Genomic DNA, 21,034 nt, shown 5'->3' with positions numbered 1-21,034 from the left:
AGGCAATAACCCGGTAAATCTCCTCTGCACCTTTTCCAATGCTTCCACATCCTTCCTGTAATGGGGTGACCAGAACTGTATACAATATTCCAAGAGTGGCCGCACCACTGTTTTGTACAGTTGCAGCATGACATCACAGCTCCGGAACTCAATCCTTCTACCAATAAAACCTAACACTGTATGCCTTCTTAACAGCACTATCAACCTGGGTGGCAACTTTCAGGGATCTATGTACATGGACTCCAAGATATCTCTGCACATCCACACTACCAAGAATCTTTTCATTGACCCAGTATTCTGCCTTCCTGTTATTCTTCCTAAAGTGAATCACCTCACATTTATCTGAATTTGCCACCTCTCAGCCTAATTCTGCAGTTTATCCAAGTCCCCCTGCAATCTGCAACATTCTTCCACACTATCCATCACTCCATCGACTTTAGTGGCATCTGCAAACTTACTGACCCATCCACCTATGCCTGCGTCCAAGTCATTTGTAAAAATGACAAACAGCAGTAGTCCCAAATAAGATCCATTGGCATACCACTAGTTACTGGACTCCAGGCTGAATATTTTCCATCAACCATCACTTGCTGCCTTCTCTCAGAAAGCCAGTTTCTAATCCAAACTGCTAAATCACCCTCAATCCCATGCCTCCACATTTTCTCCAAAAGCCTATCATGTGGAACATTATCAAAGGCTTTACTGAAGTTTATGTACACCACATCAACTGCCCTACCCTTATCCACATGCTTGGTCACCTTCTCAAAAAAACTCAATCAGGTTTGTGAGACACGACCAGCGCTTGATGAAACCATGTTGAACATCTCCAATCAAATTGTTGCTTGCTAGATGATTATAATTCCTATATCGTAAAACCCTTTCCAAAACATTTCCTATAACAGGCGTAAGGCTCACTGGTCTATAGTTACGTAGGTCATCTCTGCTGCCCTTCTTGAACAAGGACACAATATTTGTCATCCTCCAGTCCTCTGGCACTAAACCTGTAGACAATGACGACTCAAAGATCAAGGCCAAAGGCTCCGCCATCTCCTCCCTCGCTTCCCAGACAATTCTTGGATAAATCTCATCCAGCCCAGGGGACTTATCTACTTTTACAACTTCTAGAATTGATAACACCTCCTCCTTACTAACCTCAAACCTTTCTAGTCTAATAGCCCCTATTGTAGTCTTCTTCTCTACAATATTCTCCTTTTCCTGAGTGAAAACAGATGAGAAATATTCGTTTAGCACTTCTCCGATCTCTAGTGTCCACATATAACTTCCCACTTCTGTTTTTGACTGGCCCTATTCCTACCCTCTTCAACCTTTTATTCCTCACATATCTATACCTATATACAAAGTAATCTACTTATTTCATGGAATGAACAATCCTTTTTTTTAAATAGATGCTGGCATCATTAGCTAAGCCAGTATTTATTGCCCATCCTTAATTTCCTTTGAGGTGGTGGTAGTGAATTACTGCAGTCCATGTGGCGTATGTACACCCACAATGTTGTCAGGAAATGAATTCAAAGATTTTGACCCAGGGACAGTGAAGGAACAATGAAATTAGTTCCAAGGCAGGATGGTGCCTGCCTTGGAACTGTAGGTGATGATGTTCTCCTGCCTCTGCTGCCCCTTGACCTTCCAGCTAATAGAGGCTGCAATTTTGAAATGAAGGAGACTTGGCAAGGTGCAGCGATACATCTTGTAAATGATTACACACTGTTGTTACTGCACATTAGTGGTGGAGGGAGTGAATGTTTTAAATGGTGCCTGAGTGCATTGCCCAGCGTAGTGTCAAGCTTTGAATGGTCTTAGGTTGCAGTCATCCAGGTAGATGGAACGTTTCCCATCATATTCCTGACTTGTATACGGTCGATAGGTTTTGGAAGCCTGGAAGTGTTCATGCAATATTCTCAGTTTCCGACCTGCTCTTGCAGCCACAGAATTGATATAGTTGTTCCTGTTATGTTTCTAGATAATCGTATCTGTCATGGTGTTGATGGATGATTCAGAGATAGCATTGCTATTGAGTGGGCAATGGTTAGATTCTCACTTACTGGAGATGGCCATTGCCTGGCACTTGTGTACTTGACACTGGGTAGTCCAATCTGAATCTTGCTCCAGATGGACATAGATTGCTTTAGCATCTGAAAATTTGTAAACAGTACTGACAACTGTACAATTTGAGAACTTCCTGACTTCTGACCTTATGATGGAGCAAAGCTATGAAAAAGTACTGAAGATCAATGGGAAAATACCCAGAGGAATTCCTACAGTGATATCCTGGAGATGAGATGATTGGCCTCCAGCCACTCTAGTCTTCTTCCTTTGTGCTAGACATGGGTGCAACCATGAAGGTTTTTCTGATTTCAAATGACTTCAATTTCGTTAAGGCCCTTTGCTGCCACACCTGGTCAAATGCTGCCTTGACACCTCGAGTCTAGATCTTTGTTCAATTTGTATCAATTCCTTAATGAGGTCTGGACCTGAGTGGCCCTGGAGAAACTGAAACTGAGCATCACTGAACAAGTTAATGTAGTATAAGTTATGCTTGAAAATACCTTTGATGACACTTTTCATCACTTTGCTGATCAAGAGTAGATGGAGTAGTAATTGACCAGGTTGAATCTTCCTGAGTAGGACAAACCCGGTCAGTTTTGACTTCAATTTATGGAAAATCATTAGAAACTAGTGGTATTAGAACTGGACTGTTAATTCAGAGACCCAAGTAATGTTCTGGGAATCCAAGTTTCAATCCCATCACAGCAAATGGTTGAATTTGAATTGAGTCTATAAAAAAATGTGGAATTAAGAGTCTAATGATGACCATGAATCCATTGCTGATGGTCAGGAAAACCCCACTTGATTCGCTAATGTCCTGTAGGGAAGGAAATAGCTATCCTTACCTGGTCTGGCCTACATGACTCCAGACCCACAGTGATGTGGTGGACTCTTAACAGCCCTCTGGTCAATTAAGGATGGGTTAAAAAGTGTTGGCTTAGCCAGTGATGTCCAATTCCCATGAATGATTTAAAAAAAAGAATAAATATGCACATTTCTGCAAACTGCAGCAAGTTGAATATTTGAATCCTTTTAAATATATAGCATGCTTTCCCAGTTATTGGGTTAACATGTACCTGCAAGTCTTTTCATCCACGATGCTTCATCAATGCCCAAGTTGTTAACTATGATTTTCAGAATATTTCCCAGAAGGGCATTAAGGTGCTCAGAGGTCACACTAGTGCAGCATGTTGTGTTTTCATCAGGAATATTGTCAAATCCATGGTCCCACCACCGTGGCAGGTAGTTACACAGCATAGGAAGTGTAATTTCAATAACATGTGGCATCTCAGTGTAACGAGCACCAGACTCTGCGAGATCATTAATTTCTTTCATGAGATAGTCCAAGTCAGGAATATCGGAACACATTTCATGAACACTACTTGGCAAACCCAAAACTGTTGAAAGAAAAGAAAACCAAATTAAATTATTTCCATCCATAACAGTACACATGTTCTTTTACAGTGTTTAAATGCAACAACCGTACAGTAACAAGAGACAAATTATCCCTCTTCTAAATGATTGAGTATTTCGAGAATAGCTAGCCATATTGCAGGGTCCAAGTTCATCTGGGCTGGGTTAACTGATTTCAACAGGTGATGATCAGGATGCTAGAATTAACACACCTGAGTTAAAGGAAGGAATACATCCATTAAAGTTTGCACTGCAGATGTTATCCAATGATGCTGGTCAAAGCTGTAATGTGTAAACGAAGAACTGAGCTTGGTTGCAATACCCTATGAAGTCAATTATTTGCTGACATTTCCTATCCGATTTCAGTAACAATCGTTTGGGTGAGACATCAATGGCTACCAACAGGCCACAGCAATGGCAAAAACTAGCGAAGGGGAAAAGAAAAGGTATATCACAGCAAAGATCAAAAAGGGAAAATGATGCATTAGTTCATGGATTCATTAAAATAAGACTTTTTTTTCAGAAGAATTCAAGAAAATGTAAAGGTTTCATTCTACATTCAATACCTTACATATTCATTGAAGTTATGTTTTGTATACTCTGTTGGCTCTGAACATTTGAAGTTAGATCAAATATTTATCGTGGATTGCAAAAGGTGGGTAGCTTGGGATGGCAGGAAAGACCATGCGCTAGGAAGTGAGTAGAAGCTATTGCTATTGTCCATTCTGAAGTATTAATATGAGCAGTAAGAAGTCAAGCTCCCTGATTCTGAGATTTCTTTGAATCTTACCAACTTCACAGAATGACATAATACCTATAGCAGAGAAGTAGTCCGTTGAGTTCAAATGATCTGTCATTTTGCTTCATTCAAGTATTATCACATCCTTCTATTCTACTCCCTTTGATGCACTATCTAGCTTCCCGTTAAATACACCAATGCCTTTTCTCTCAAATATTCCAGGTATAAGCAAGTTCAACATTCTAACCACTTTTTGCGCTAAAACATTTCTTGTGAATTCTTTACTGGGTTTATTGACTACTGGATGTTAACGACATTTAGATTTAGACTTCCTGGTAAGTAGAAACACTTTCTAAATATCTACCTTATCACTCCCCTTCCTAATTTTATAGATCTCTACTAGGTCAGCCCTCAGTCTTCTCCCCTTAGGGAGAAATACAGGTAAGCTCAGATAATTGCTATTTCTGATAAGTTATATTCTTGTATTTAATTCTTGCAAATCTATTTTGCAACTTTTCTGCTCACTGTTCTTGCAATATGGAGATCGAACTGAGAACAGCATTCTAAATGCAATCTAAAGGTCTTAAACAAATTTAACATTACCTGTCTCCAATTTTCTTCTTCTACAAATAAACCTGCGCTTTACTTGCAATTTTATGCAAATGTTATCCTGTGTTGCTCCTTCTAAAAATATGCAAAACCAGAATCTCTGGATCACTAGCCCAGTTAGACTCCTGGTTTTCAAGGAGCGTGTTGCCCCTTCATTTCATCTTTAAAAATGTACCATTCACACCTATGCTTAATGGAATTCATTTGCCACTGACTTGCTCATTCTATTAGTTTATTTATCTCGTTTACTATGTTGTTTTCTTCTCCAAGACTAATAACCAGCCCGTAACTGTAATTCCTCAACCAGAATTGCTTATTTCTCAATAGAAAATGATTTATGCTATAGGTGCTGGCAGCTACTGCAATGATACTTCTCAGAGACAAGATTCTAAAATTTAGGGCGATTTAAACAGTTCAGAAGGAGACATCAGTTGATACAAAATAACTTTGCTTTATTGTAAAAAGTAATGAATTTCTGTTTCAGCTATGTAGCTAATGTAATAAAATACAAGTAATAGTTATAATTATACTTTGGACTAGAATAGTCCCTGAAAATTCACAACAAAGTTATAATTATGAAGAAAAACAGTATTTTAGTTACCCTATTTGATCTTTTGGTTCTGTTTGAACACACTAATACAAATGTATTAAATTTCCAGGACATTTTATAAGACAGGACAATAATTAATGAAACACAATCTATATTATTCCTTATTTTGAGAGGCATCTACACAAGGTCTCAATTAAAGACAACGTGCAAGGCTGAAAATGATCACTTTTCTTTTGTATTTGATACTTCTGCACGAATCAGTTTTTAGGAACCTCAGGTGAATCTGTTAAATGAATGTTTTTGGATATACAAAATTCAGGTTGATTTTAGTGTACGTTCCAGTGTGAAATTTAATATGGTTGGAATTCAGTTAACCAGTTACTGCAACAAGCACCAAAACATCAGCAGTAGCACTGTTAAATGCAAAGTATAACATCCACCACTCCAGTTCAAAGATATTTTCCCGCCTTAATGTCAGATGGGCATCCAATACCACATCATCAACACACCTGTCTTCCAATGACATCTCTGATTGAGACTGCTAAACTGTGCAGAAATAGCAACAGCTTTATTCTGTGAATCCTTGTCCATTGCAAACATTTCTGAGACTGCCAAAGTTAAAAATCACACAATGCCAGGTTGTAGTCCAACAGATTTATTTGGAAGCACTAGCTTTCAGAGCGCTGCTCCTTCATCACGTAGCTGAAGGACCAGCGCTCCAAAAGCTAGTACTTCCAAATAAACCTATTGGACTATAACCTGGTATTGCGTGATTTTTAACTTTGTCCAACCCAGTCCAATACAGGCACCTCCACATTGAGATTGATTAAGTTCTTTGCATGTGGAATGCTTTAAGGCAAATACATAGGGACGTCGATCCATCAGTTTGAAACAAGATCACAGACACATTTTGTTTGTTCACATTTAATTCTCTATTAACAGCTTTCATCAATCAAATTCACAAATACAACGAGCTGTAAGATTTGGTAAATCCAACTGTCTTTTGTTCCTCTTGTACTTACTGGCTCTCTCCCGTGCTGTTTTAGTGTTGTAAACTGAGTATACATTATGATCATTTAGATGGTGTTCAAGGAAAGCCACTGGCATAGCAGCTGCAAGTCGGGCAAGGCATTCACCCAGAGAGGGACGCTGTCTGTGAAAAAAATACACAACCTTTTAAAATAAAAGGTCAAACAAAAACATTCTGAAAATATTTGCTGAATAAAAACTGCAGTTTTAAAGGATGTCTTTACATTACATCCACAAAATTGTGACAAAAATAATGGGGGTGGACATTAGGCTGCTAAGTAATGGTTTGATGGTTGTGTCCAGATATGCTGGATATATGACTGTAACGTCTCTCATACATCATACATGTCAATAATTGCAAACCACCACAATTCAGACTGGTCACTGGTGGCAGTACACGAGAGGTAATGAACCTATAATTTTCTGCAATGCATAGCTAAGAGAGAAGGCTCCCCACAAGAAGCCTGAATTGTAAAGCTGACCTACATGTCTCTCGGATCCAAATTAGAAACATAAAAACATGAAGCAAGAGTAGACCATTTGTACCTTTGAGTGTGGTCTGCCATTCAGTACAGCTGGCATACAGAATACTCAATAGCTGATCCTCTATCTCAATGCCATATTCCTGTTTTCTCTATTTATCTCTTGATAACATCTAAAAATGTATTTATCTCTTCCTTAAATATATTCAGTGACTTGGCCTCTACAGCCTTCCATGGTAGAGAATTACACAGGTTCACTACCTTTTGAGTAAAGAAATCTTTGGTGATTTCAGTCCTAAATGGTCCACCCTGTACCCTAATACTGTGATCTCTGATTCTAGACTCCCCAGCCAGGAAAACATCCTCCCAGCATCTGGTATATCCAGCCCTATAGGAATTTTACATGTTTCAATCAGAACCCTTCAAATCCTTCTTAACTGATGAATACAGGTCAAGTCAAACCAATCGCTCCTTAAGTAAGGACAGTCCTGCCATCCCCGATATTAGCTGAGTGAACCTTGGTTATACTCCCTCTATGCCAAGTAAGTTTTTTTTAGGTTAGATTCCCTACAGTGTGGAAACAGGCCCTTTGGCCCAACCAGTCCACATCGACCCTCTGAAGAATAACTCACCCAGACCCATTTCCCTCTGACTAATGCACCTAACACTATGAGCAATTTAGCACGGCCAATTCACCTGACCTGCACATCTTTGGACTGTGGGAAGAAACTGGAGCACCCGGAGGAAACCCACGCAGACACAGGGACAGTTGCCCGAGGCTGGAATCGAACCTGGGTCCCTGGTGCTGTGAGGCTGCAGCGCTAACCACTGAGCCATCGTGCCGCCTCCTAATCCTTTCTTTATGGCAGATGTGGTCTCAACAAAGCTCCATAAAACTGAAGACAGACATATGATTTCAAATCCCCTTGCAATGAAAGTCATTGAACCATTTGTCTTCCCTACACCTGCCTGTCCACTGTCTAAAGTTCCAAGTGATCCAGAAAATCAGACAACTAAACTCCAAATTTTCAATACTGCTAAGGAAACTGCTAAACATTGATTGGGAAAAATTATTCCTGATAGAAAATCGTCAAAAGTTCTTATTGAGGCAAATTAAAATTTGGAAATCTAAGAATGAGTTAGTGAAACCAAGTCAATTTTGCATTAACAGGGAAATAATTTTTGTAGATGCAGCCAAAGGAGATCAATGAAGCGGACATCTTACAAATTTCCCCGTGTAGTGGAAGGAAAAGAAATTGAGAAACTATGGGAACTAGGCATTGGTTGTTCTTTTAAAAATGGCCAACAGACGTGGCCTAACTGCTTTTCCCTGTTCCTTCTTGGCAAACTTAACAGTCAGATTTGACATATCAATTTGAATACCTTTCCACATAAGGGTTCTTTGTGGTTCCAAGAGAATAAATACTGGACAAGATTCGATAGCAAGAGACTTGAACGTCATCCACTGAAAAATAAGAAAAATTATCCAAAAACATTAGCACAAAACTTTTATTGGGGCACAAGTATAAGTGGCTCAATATAAAATGAATTCAGCTTACTTATTTCTTTAAAATATAACAATGAGACAACGATTCATACCAGTGAGACAATGACAGTGGCTGATTTACAGGAGACCATTATCAACCTAACTTAATTAACAAGTGAGAGGTTTCCATCTTCATCATCTAGATGGTAAACTGATGGAGCAAAATGAATTTAGTCCTCTGATCTCACTTGAAGTAATAGTTAGCAGCAAAGAACAGGCCTTCAATGTTGCTTGAATACCTCACCTACAATTAAGCTGTACATAAATCTAACCCCAAATCTCCATAGCACTGGCTATTACATTTATTTTAGTATCATCATTGCTGCATAAACAGTATACATATCAGTGGAGGTTTTGGGATGGGAATACACAGACAGTGCAGCTAAGTGAATAAACTGTCAATTTCCGAGTTGATGGTACAATCATAGAATCCCTACAGTGTGGGAACAGGTCCTTCAAGTTCACACTGAATCTCCGAAGAGTAATCCACCCAGACCATTCCCCTACCGTATTATCCTATATTTACCTCTGATTAACGCACCTAACCTACACATCCCTGAACACTATGGGCAATTTATACTGGCTAATTCACCTAAACTGCACATCTTTGTGATTGTGGGAGGAAACCGAAACACCCAGAGGAAACCCACAGGGAGAATGTGCAAACTCCACACAGACAGTCACCTGAGGCTGGAATCGAACCTGGGTCCCTAGTGCAGTTAGGCAACAGGGCTAACCACTGAGCCACCATGGTACTACTGGACAAGTCAGACCCCAGAATGAAATTTGGCTTGACAAACCATGTATATATTTTAAAATTTGAATTAACCAACTGGTTGTTTGCTGAAACAGTCACAGAAGGCTAAACAGTTTCTTTAACAGGAGAACAGAAAATTATAAAAACTTTCTAGATATAAAATGCAATTTGAAAACATTTTAGAATACCCAGATCTCCTCCAAATATTTCTAAAAACTCTTAATTTCTGGGTTTCCTAAACCAAAAATCAATCCTTGATTACTGTAATTTGAAAACAAGCTAAGAGTCTTCAATACTTATTTCACCTGTCATAAACTACCCAACTAACACTCCGGGGGGTCTTACAGGATTAGGTCAGGAAGGACAGTCTGACTCAGCTTCTTTTTAAAAAAAACCTCTTTCACAAAAGTAAACAACATTGGAATGCTGTGATTTTAAAATCTAAACTTAATATTAATCCAAAAATGATATTAATGTATTTTAATCTCACACTTCTAACCTCACCATCCTCTAGAAACTTCTCCCTCCCACTGCCCCTCACCAGCACATTGATGTTTCCATTTTCCCTTTCCTGTCTAGTTCAACCTATGTACTGCCACTGATGGTTCTTTAGTTTGTTGATCGGCACTCCAACAAGAATTCAACAAGATGAGCTAGTCAAGTCTCTGAGGAACAAATGAAAATACTCTATTACTAGAATTTCACTGTTGCTAATAATGATAGGCAATTAGAGGACATAAACAGCCTGGTGGAATAGGAAGACACTAAGCAGATGAAATTCACTGCAGAACTTTGGTATGAAGAATGAGAGTGAGGAGTGGTGGTATGGCCTACTGGTTCCAGGGACAGAGAAACCTGGGGTAGAAATCACTGAAGTGCCAAGGTCAGATTGAGATAGTTGCAAAGACATTTATTGGATAGTTACAAAGACATTTGTGACCTGGGTGTTACATGAACAGTAGCATGGTGTACAACGACAAGGAAATTTTGACAAACTGATAAATTTCGACCTCAACTGGGAGCACTTCAGTTGATCTTGACTGCTACATTTGGGAAGGACAGCTTTTGGAAGGGTGCAGAAAAGATTTGAGAGAACAGTTTTAGGAATGACACAATTTGGTTATATCTACAGATTGAAGAAACTGCACTTGTTCTCCCGAGGGAAGGGTTGGAGGAGATTTCAGAAAGGTGCTAAAAAATCATGAGAGTTCTGGTCAGGGAACTTTTGAAGAAGGGTTGAAAGCCAGAGGACTTGGTATGAAGGTGAATGACAGGAAGAACCAAAGGCAATACAAGGAGAAAAACATATTTAAGTAGCAAATGGTTGGTATCTGAAATTCGCTAAATGATTGCATGGTGGAAGAAAATTCAGTTGTGGCTTTCAAAAGGGTAATAGTTAAATGTTGAGAGAAAATATTTGCAGGATTACAGAGAAAGTAAGTGAGTGGGACCAGTTGAGTTGCTCTTGCATACAGCCATCGTTGACTTATGGTCTGAATGACTTCCTTATGAGCAGGAACCATTCTGTCTTTCACTCACTTTATGGAGATCAGCAGAATGCCCTTTTGATAATGCCATTGCTTTACTGCACTGAAAACTGAGGGCACCAATGCTAAAACCTAGCAACTGATAACAGCAGCTAGCAGCATCCTCTAAAATTAACCATGTCTCAGTTATCATTCATGTTTGTGTCAATGTTTTAAATCATGCTGCTTTTCAATCACGTGGGAAGGCGAGAAAGACAAGGGAAGAATTAGAACAAAGTCCTGTATTATCCTCAGCAAACAAATAAGGATCAATAACTACCAGCAGCAGCATTCCTAGCCAATTATTTCTTTCATGATCTAGCTCAACACAGATTAATCTTGCAGCCAGTTCAGCTCATTTAAGCACAGACTCTGGACTGAATTTGAGATAATTTGCTGCTTATAGGATCAAGCCTATGGAAATATTTACGAGAACCTCTGCGGTTTTACTATTTAATTGTTAGCAGTGCTGTGAATACAGAACAAATTTAGCTGCATTACACAAATCTGATTAAGCTGTGATAGTATGGTTCATATTTATTTGACAGAAATCTGTAAATGTGGATTCTTCCTTGAAAAGTACATGCCTATTTAAATTTAACCATAAATTGCAAGACAAGAATGAAGATTTCTGGTTGCAGTGCAACTTTTGTCTGTTTTGCCACTATTGACCCAATTACAAAGTTTATAAACTCAACTAGTTGATCTCCTGTGACATTATACAAGAAGTCAAATCCAGATGTGGGATTCCAAGTGAAACATGGTTGGAGACTGGAGAGAACTGTCCTAAGCTTGCCAATGCTATGCAGTCTTCATTTCATGGTCACACATTCTATCTTCTCTTTTATACTTCCTCTCTAAGTTTCTTTCCTTACTTTGATAATGGAAACTACTGATATAAATATATCATGTAATATGTATCATGATAACTGCGTACTGTTTTGGTCTTATTTAAGGAAGGATGTAAATGAACTGGAGGCATTTCGGAGGTGGTTTACTCGATTGATACCTGGAATGAGAACATTGTCTTACAAGGAAAGACCAGACATGATGGATGTGAAAATTTTGATCGCTGTTGCAGACAAGTCTGAAGTTGGAAATTGAAATTAGGGATCACAGATGAGAAAATTGTCTCAGGTGGTGGTGAAGATGGGGCATTGAAGATTTTTAAGGTGGAGGTAGATAGATTCCTGTCAGGAAGGGGAACCAAATTTTATCAAGGGCGGATAAGAATGTTGAATTTAAAACACCAACTGATCAAATATTGGATGACAAAAAGGTTTGAAGGGCCAAACTTTTGCTTCTAACTGAAATGCTTGAAATGTCATTCACTTGCCAGTAAAGATTGGTGACAGGAGGGTGTAATTACAGTGAGACAAGTTTAAAAGGTTTTCCATTATAAATGTGAATAGAAGAATTCATCAATTTTTAAAAAAAATTGCTGGAAGCACATGTCGGTAATAGATATTAAACATATTTATAAAGAACCTCATTACTGATTAATATGTAAAATACACGGTGCATAGCTGGCAGGAATGCGGTTTCTTTTGACCCTTTTTAATACCTACATATGATATCATCTCCAAATTGATGCTGTGCCAAGTGATCAAACAATGAGGTAAGTACAGGCAAAAGAGCCACAGTGGTGTAATTGACATTCTGAGCAACTCCTTTCACTTGTGTTCGACTTTGAGAGACTTTGCCAAGCTTCAGATTCTCCACAGTTTTCTCAATATCTTCGGAGGCTCCTTCAAAAAATGACCGCAGGCCTGCTTTCACTATTTCAGGTCCAGATTTCATTACAGTCCTGTTAACAAGTAGAAACACACATATGTCAAGGCTTGAAAATTTATAACAAGACAAAAAATCTTTATAAATGCTTGTTGGTGAATGGCTATGCTGAATAATGCTGCCAGTGCAGTATAATTGAAAGGGTGCTGATGCCCAGACAGGCATATCCCCACTTGGAAATCAATACCTTTGAATGGGAAGAAAGTAAAAACGAGAGAAAATAATACAAGACTAACAAACAAAAATTAACTGCTGACAGAGCTGGGCTGTCAGATCATATAAAGAGGTTTGTCAAGAATACCCAAGGCACAATTTAAATCTAGAGTGTTAAGGATTGAAAAAATGGACTTACCTGGCATCTAAAGATCTTCCCAAAATATGCAAACAGTTTATAACTGCAGAAGCATCAGTACCTGTTTCAGAAATAAGAACAGTTAAACAGTTTTGTTCCAAGTTGTTCCAGGCTACTGTTTTAGCAATAGCGTTTGTATCAAAATTGCACATGCAGTGGAAATTTGGGATTTTCAAGCAAATATTGCTCTCACAAAAAGAAAGTTAAGCAAGGCCCTTCCTGCCTACTCAGATAGATGGAAAATGTCTCATAGCCTTGTATGAAAAAGTTTTCTAATAATATTTAGTGTCAATAAACATTACCAAAACTGGTAATCTGTACTTTCTCTTGTTGCTATTTATTGGAGCTCATTGTGCACAGGTTTGCTTTTTCGTTCGCCTGTGTTACAACACTAGCGATAGGGCAAAGTCATAAATATATAATTGTTTCTCCTCTTTTTTAATAAAAGGCACATATGGTAATATTCTTGAAGTTAGCAATAGGAAGGAGAGAAAAATTTCAATTGAGAATGAAGTACACTAAGAGATTTGTTACTGTAATTATTTTAAAAGAAGCTTTAAAGGTTACACATTTTGAAAAGAGCATTTAAGAGCTTGCATCATTTGTAAAGGTATAAACTATAATAATCTTGGATAATAAGAAAGATTAGTCCACTTAGTAACCCTTGACCAGGAAGCCATGTCAAACAGGAAAGCAGCTAAGAAAGCAGTCATGTGGCAGGCATGGAGAAAAGAGGGCTGCAACTGGAGGAGCTGAAAAATGAAGATGATCAGAGCACACATGCAGACAAAGAAAATCAACAACAAAAAGAGAAATGCAGAAAATCATGGTGAGGAGAAGAAATAAATCACTCTCAGGAAGAGGTCAGTTTGTCTGTTGGGCAGAAAAGGAGTAAGAGATCTTTGAGTTTGTGCATGAGGTGGCTAAAAAGGGAAAATGTGAATGGTTTGGAGACACTGAAGTGTTTTCCCATAACAGCCATACAGAGAATTGGGTTGATCAACCAGTTTTAAAAAAATGGAAAGGTATGACCATCTGGACTGTCATGAACTGAAGGAGAGGAGATTCATACAAATGTACCTTGCTGATGACAAACTTATTCATGAAACTCAGATGAAATAGGACTGTTGTCAGATAGGACCTTCCCAAAATGAAACAATCAATTATATTGAACTAGTGCCAGATTTGAGCAACCACCCAAAGATATTAACCTCAGTTATGATAAGAATCAAAAAGTTCTTTGCAAATAAAAGATGATTTTTTTCTAATAACCACATTATATATATTCATAAATTTCAACAAAACTTAGAAACAGATTTACTGTTAACAATGAGCTGCTGTGGATATTATCACAATTAAATAAGATTCCTTCCTATTCAACACGATGAAATGCAGACTATATTTTCTAGTTGAGAGCAGAAGAACAAATTGAGTGCTTTTACAGTCACCCATTTTTCTTCCAGTCGGATTAAAATGTGTTACCTTATAATATATAGTTCTGAATACATGGAACATGAATTGCGTTCCCAGTCTCAAAATTCATTTTTTTTTAAATGTTACGCATACAGATATTTATAAACAGACACTCACAGGCAATTGAAATGATTAATTTACCCAAGTTGTTCCAGTTTGTGTGTACTAATTTGCTTGCTTTGTTAGAAACAACATTTTTATTGAACAACAAATTTTTTAATCTCATCATATTTCACTTCAAGCTGTTGTGACACACTTGGCTGCATGTAGCATTGAAACAGTCAAGTGACATACTATAGTATAAGCACATAAAGATACACAAATATACTAAAGGTAGAATATTTGTATAAATTAATTCTATCTAATCACCTGAAAGAGCACAAGAAACAAAAAGGTATGGCACAAGAAACTGAGATGAAGTTCACCACCTTCTTCTGGAGAGCTTTTGAGTGAAACAAAAGCTTTTTTTCCGATGCTGATCTTTAAATTTGATAAAATTGAGTCAAAGAATTTGCTCTTGGACTACCTTTACAATTTCAAGGCTTAAAAATTGAAAGGTGGCCTCTCAGAAGCTGAATTAAAAGACCAACATAATACCAGTTAAAACGTACTGAAGGGAATAAAGATGAAGAACAACTGCAGTACTTATTCTACACATTGGATTTCAAATTGTTGTTTCGTTGGAGGAAAGGCTTATATAGAAAGAAAACAAATCCAAGCTACAGACAGAACAACAGCGTGACTGGACAGTACAAGCTTCAGAAAGTGACAAACACTATGCTCCAACACTCCATGCTGCTTACCAAAGAGGGAGACTCTATGTCTGATCAAGGCTGCGAGTTTGCAGAAGATACTGAAGTAGAGAAACAGGGAAACAAATCAGGAAGAACAGAAGTGAGAAGGTATGAGAACTGGCACCAGTAATTATTGAGAGAGAGGAAGTAACAATGAGAGAAGCCTGAAGCAGATTAGACTAGGTTGGTCTAAATTGTGCACCATATGTGTAGCTAGCTAGAAAGGTGCATTTTCCTTTACTTGTAAGTTTCAAAATCTCTAGTAAGTGGGCAAAATTACTTCTTTAATACCAACATTACATCATTTATCAGCCCAGGTCATGCTAGAAGTCAATCAACCTTAAAACAAATGTTTCATAAAACTTGTCAATTCTATGTTTGAATTTTTTGTTTCTTGTCCTCTTGCATTACTTTAGAGCACAATAATTTACAATGACAGCTCTCCCAGCAATTTCTGGTCCTATATCATCAAATGATGCAGTTGGCTTCCAGAGCTGAATGCCTTATCCTGCTCCTAATTCTTTTGTTCTTTTTCATTTGTACTGAAAGCCCTGATAGCACAAAATAATGCTGGCTCAAGTGGCAAAATTCACAAATAGTAAGTTGCAATCTTTGATTACCAACTTTAAAGAAAGATGTTAAGGGATATTTCAAATTGAAATGCAAAGTTTTAAATGGGGGCCAAATTTTCATGAGTCGAAACGTGTGGCGCTGGAAAAGCACAGCGGGTCAGGCAGCATCCGAGGAGCAGGAGAATTGAAGTTTCGGGCATAAGCCCTTCATCAGGAATGTTTTCATCAGAAATTTTTCATGAGCCAGAAAGATTCTGATGACCTTTGAAGCTAGTAGTTGGGTCCTGGTTCCTGGGATTCCCAGCACCCCAATTTTTTTTAAAAATCAGCACAGGATAAAGGTGCAAGTAACTTAATTTTTGTGGAGTCAGGCCAGCCTTTTAAGGAGTCATGATTCATGGTCCCTCTGAAGTGTCTGGATGAAGAAACCATTTTAAAAGCAAGTTAAAAAGGTTTTACCCATGTCCTCATATCAACCTAAGCCCATTCAACTAATAAACACCCTGTACAAAACCAACACACTCCAGAGTACCAATGACATATATGAAAAAACTTCTTAAAATGTCATACATCCAGAACACCGTTTTAAAAATTGCTTTTATGACAGTTCTATAAAGTGTCAGACATTAAAATTATCAACAGTTGAACTTTTAGCATTAGAGCCCTTCTTACCTTGTGTAGGTTAACTAATCAAAGGAAAACTAATCTTAGAGAAACAGCTGTCCATCAAACAATGTTTTTGAGAGGTGGAACTGTTTCAAAATGTCTTCTCCATTATTTACTTACATTTGGTGGGTTATAGTTCTTGCAACAACCAAAATAAGGTGTTTAAGAACTTAGTACTGAGTTGAAATGGCTTGGCTGATTTTGGGTTTTCCCATTCTTGAAGGAATACATCAAGGAGAAGGAATTACAAGTTGAAATCCTGATGAAACAGTATTCTTTAGAGACATTTGGCCAACATTGGTAAGCATGAAGGTGGCACAATTTACCCTGATGAAGTAGATCAACATTGTAAAGGCGAGAACAAACTGAACTGGAATAGTCATGTGACTGGGAAAAGAATAGAAATGAAAAGAACTACCGATGCTGTAAATCAGAGACAAAACCAGAAATTGCTGGAAAGGGTCAGCAGATCTGTGGGGAGAAATCAGAGTTAACATTTCGGGTTGAGTGGCCCTAAAATGTTAGAATTTCTGATTTACAGCATCTGCAGTTCTTTCGGTTTTTCAATAAGTTTGGAACTTGCCTTCTCTGATCTCTGAATTGGAAACCGTCAAGAGCAAACTTATTTGGCTGCTGACTTGAGCATTTTATGTATAGATCTCCATCTTATGTTTCAGCATCTAATTTTTGTTTCTTTTTACATGTCCAGAGCTTGTATTCTTCTGATTTCTAAATGATCATATCATTCACTTTTGTACTTCCTATATTATCAGTCATGCCCTTAACCTGAATTACAGAATTTAGGTGGAACTTTATCAGGCTCAGAAGATGAGAACGATTACCTTGAAAATCTTTGACTGCAGGCTTGCACCATGAGAAAGTTGAATGGAATTTGACACAAAATCACAGTTCTCTCCTTCCCAAGATATCACCACAAGAAGCTGGAGCAGGAACAGGCCAAATGGTTCCTCATGCTTGCTCATCAGATTGTGACCGTAACTGCATCCACCTGTTCACCCTTCAGAACCTCTTGTTGATCAAACATCTATCTCACTCAGTCTTGAACTTAATTAATGATTCAACCACTGTTCTCTGAGGAAGAGAAAGCCTCCACATCTCAGACTTAAATGACAGAATCCTAATTTATAAACAATGTCTTCTAATTCTGGACTCCTCCACAATGGGGACATTCTCTCAGCATCCAGTTTGTCATGTCCCTCAGGATCTTATTGTGTTTCAATAAAACTACATTCTTCTAAACTCCATTGGGTTTATACTCAATCTGCTCAACCTTTCCCCACAACCTAAGTTCTATATCCCAGGAATCAGGTGAGTGAACCTTTTCTGAATGTTCTTTCGATCTACAGCTCAGAACTTATTCTAAAGCTTTGGCACATACCCACTAAGCTTTAATCCCAGCAGAAGCCCATACACCATGGTACGCCAATCAGCTTAATAATTATTACTTGTTCAGATTAAGAGGAAGGACTTTGCTTCACTGAGCCTCAGGCCTGCCTGGTTTCTTCACTGATTAACTTGATGGATTCCTCAAGCAAGCTGTGGATGATGCACTTATATTGTTGCAAATTATTGTAATATTGATAGAATGGGATTCATCAAAGGTTTAGGATGAGGGTGGCAGGAGAGGTGAGGAAGGATGGAATGAGGGTTAGGAGAAAGACCTAATTTCTGTGCTAATTGTAGGGAAATTACAAAAATGTTCATGATTTCACTTTTAATTGTTTCCTTATGGAAGGTTAACTGAAGGTAAATCCAGATTGCTGTACAGAGAACTACAGGTAAAGGGGAAGTAAAGCAACAAGGAGACTGTGACAGGATTATTGGTGCTCTACAGCATCTCAGATACTGTATAGTACCATAAAATGTCATCCACAATTTGGATTGTTGGAATGTTTGAGATGGCAGTTGTCAAAAGGAGGACTGTGAATTCAGTTATTCATTTTGGGATATCTACAGAAGTCCTTCTGCATATAAATTGCCGTGAATAGAATCAGACTGCAACACATCCCTCTAATTCCGAAGTACATCATTTTAATAAAAGGACATATAAAAATCTTTCACTAAGTGGAGAACAATGGATAGCTAGGAGTCATTACGTGACAGGACTCTGAGCAACATGTTCAAATGATGTCAAACCATGAAAGTACCCTCCACTAACGGATAATTACATTTCGAATCCCTTGAGATTACCACCTCAAAATTACAGTTTGAAGCGAATTGATTTGTTTTGTCGAGTGATGGGGTAGGATGGAATCATGGTGGGCAAAATATACTCCAATCAGCATATGGGTCAACTAAATTGGTAAATAACTTTTTTAAAATCAGCCATGATTTTATTTTAGGCTGCATTTATACTGTAACCAAAGCAGCAATGTAAAGTGGGTTAAACTTTAAACCAGCACTAAGCTTGTAGTTTGAATTTAGAGTCCAGTATCAATATGATACTTGAATATTTAAGTTGGAAATCTGGCAGCATTGCAGTGAAATATTTTGTCTGCTCCCAATTTTTCAAATGTTGCGCTGCTAATCTTTGGAAACAATGTGGCAAACATCTGGCGAGATTCTGAAGAAACATCATACTGGACTTAAAACATTAACTCTATCTCTCCATTGGATCTACTCAGTTTCTCCAGAGTTCTATGCTTTTATCTGGGGAGACTGAAAGCATTGAGGGTATTTGCCAGTTTAAATGATCAACACTTGTTAAAGCAAGCATTACCAGTGACCGATTCTGTTTGCTAATGCTGTGAAATGCATTGCAGTATTTACAGCAACCACAGATATTATTAAAAATCACACAACACCAGGTTATAGTCCAACAGGTTTAATTGGAAGCACACTAGCTTTCGGAGCGACGCTCCTTCATCAGGTGATTGTGGAGGGCTCGATCGTAACACAGAATTTATAGCAAAAATTTGCAGTGTGATGTAACTGAAATTATACATTGAAGAATTATACAATTCTTCAATGTATAATTTCAGTTACATCACACTGCAAATTTTTGCTATAAATTCTGTGTTAGGATCGAGCCTTCCACAATCACCTGATGAAGGAGCGTCGCTCCGAAAGCTAGTGTGCTTCCAATTAAACCTGTTGGACTATAACCTGGTGTTGTGTGATTTTTAACTTTGTACACCCCAGTCCAACACCGGCATCTCCGAATCATGACAGATATTATTGAAATCATCCTGGTCAATGAAGATAACTATAAAGAAAATGCATTCAGAAAGGACGTTTCAAACAATAAGCCACTATATTCATGGTTTATCATACTCTTGTCCAATATACATCCTAACCCAGAGCACAGACCTGGCTATCATCTCCTTCTCTTTGTTTGAGGAATGTCCTCCACTGCCCAAGAGTTGAGCTGGGGTAGAAAGGAAGTATAAGCAATGATTCTTGAAGTATTGATTTATCAAAGGGAGTAAAATCTGAGGAACAAAAATGAATGCATTAGAGATTTAAGAGTTTTAATATGGAAATGTCATTTTAATAAGCAAAGCAATTAGTTCACTAATCAATGTATCATTCAATATACTTCCAGATAGCCGATAAAGGCATACATTGTTTTCTATAACAACATACAATACAGCAAACAAATATAATCATCATGCATGATATTTGATGGTAAAATGTCTGAAAATAGTCACTCAGTTACAATGCAATCATTTCTGTTAATTTTAGCAACCTTGTTATTTGCAATAAAACAAGTTTAGACAAAATCATTTTGTGAACAATAACAGTGTTGATCATTAAACTCTAAGTTACATCTACTGACATTAGTCTAAAGTTTCCACCTTGGATGGAATCAGCTATCTAGCTAGAAATTACATCAGATTTCATAAATAATTCTTGCTCATAGCTGTTTTTCTCCTGCTTCTGACCTGCCATTATTCTAACAATGCAAATCGCAACATGCGTAGCAAGGTCATCATAGCGGAGCCTTATTTCTCTGTCTGAAACTAAGTTTGCAGAATCCTCTTCACAGTAGGCAACAGATTTATCTAACTTTCACTTTTTCACTTTCACCTAACAGATTTATCTAACTGCTTCATTTGAATTTGATATGTCAGACATGGACATGAAAACCTATTGTGTTCTAGGTCAGCAGCATGCAGTCTTTATGAAAGGACCGGTCTGGACAAAGTCAGGTAACGTGGAAGCTGGACTGTTAAAACATCAACCTGAACTATATTATGATTCCAATGATGGTACTACTGCACAAGTCAGATCCTAGTTTCTGCTCTATGAACTATGAAGTCTTCTTACATGAACACTGATGTTTGTCAGTTTTTAAAACCCTGTAGGCTTCTAACCAAACACTCCTGATCTGAGGGCTTCACAACCTAAACTTTTCTATTGAGATGACTGTGCTTTCCCTCCACTTTCCTATACTTTTGTAGGGAGAGAAAACTAAATTTGCTGCTGACCCAGTCAGGTCTCTTCTGAAATGTCCTAAAAACTTTCAATCTCAAGTTTTCTAAACCAAAAATCAATTCTCTATTATTTTAGATCAGGTCACTTCTCTTGCAAGGCTGTGTATCCGAGCCTATTAAAAAGAACAGTAAAATAATGCATTTTGTTTGATGTTTGCTTCTTGCCCTCATCAGGGTAATTCTCAAGTATACTAACATAAGGGGGAAAACC

At 37.9% G+C, this 21,034-nt stretch overlaps 1 protein-coding gene across 1 annotated transcript in view; it reads right to left on the bottom strand.

The window, feature by feature from the left end:
• LOC122542710 (ryanodine receptor 1-like) overlaps positions 1-21,034 on the bottom strand; it is a 393,921-nt gene that overhangs the window by 125,441 nt on the left and 247,446 nt on the right. The window contains exons 61-67 of the mRNA XM_043680690.1: positions 19,697-19,818; positions 15,138-15,187; positions 12,862-12,922; positions 12,287-12,525; positions 8,273-8,354; positions 6,401-6,531; positions 3,144-3,464 (exon numbers count right to left, since the gene is read on the bottom strand). Coding sequence (XP_043536625.1) covers positions 3,144-3,464; positions 6,401-6,531; positions 8,273-8,354; positions 12,287-12,525; positions 12,862-12,922; positions 15,138-15,187; positions 19,697-19,818 — 1,006 coding nt within the window. The remainder of the gene's footprint in view (positions 1-3,143; positions 3,465-6,400; positions 6,532-8,272; positions 8,355-12,286; positions 12,526-12,861; positions 12,923-15,137; positions 15,188-19,696; positions 19,819-21,034) is intronic.

The sequence above is a fragment of the Chiloscyllium plagiosum genome, chromosome 41, assembly GCF_004010195.1.
Source record: "Chiloscyllium plagiosum isolate BGI_BamShark_2017 chromosome 41, ASM401019v2, whole genome shotgun sequence".
Taxonomy (NCBI): domain Eukaryota; kingdom Metazoa; phylum Chordata; class Chondrichthyes; order Orectolobiformes; family Hemiscylliidae; genus Chiloscyllium; species Chiloscyllium plagiosum.
This window is presented reverse-complemented; position numbering and strand designations above follow the sequence as displayed.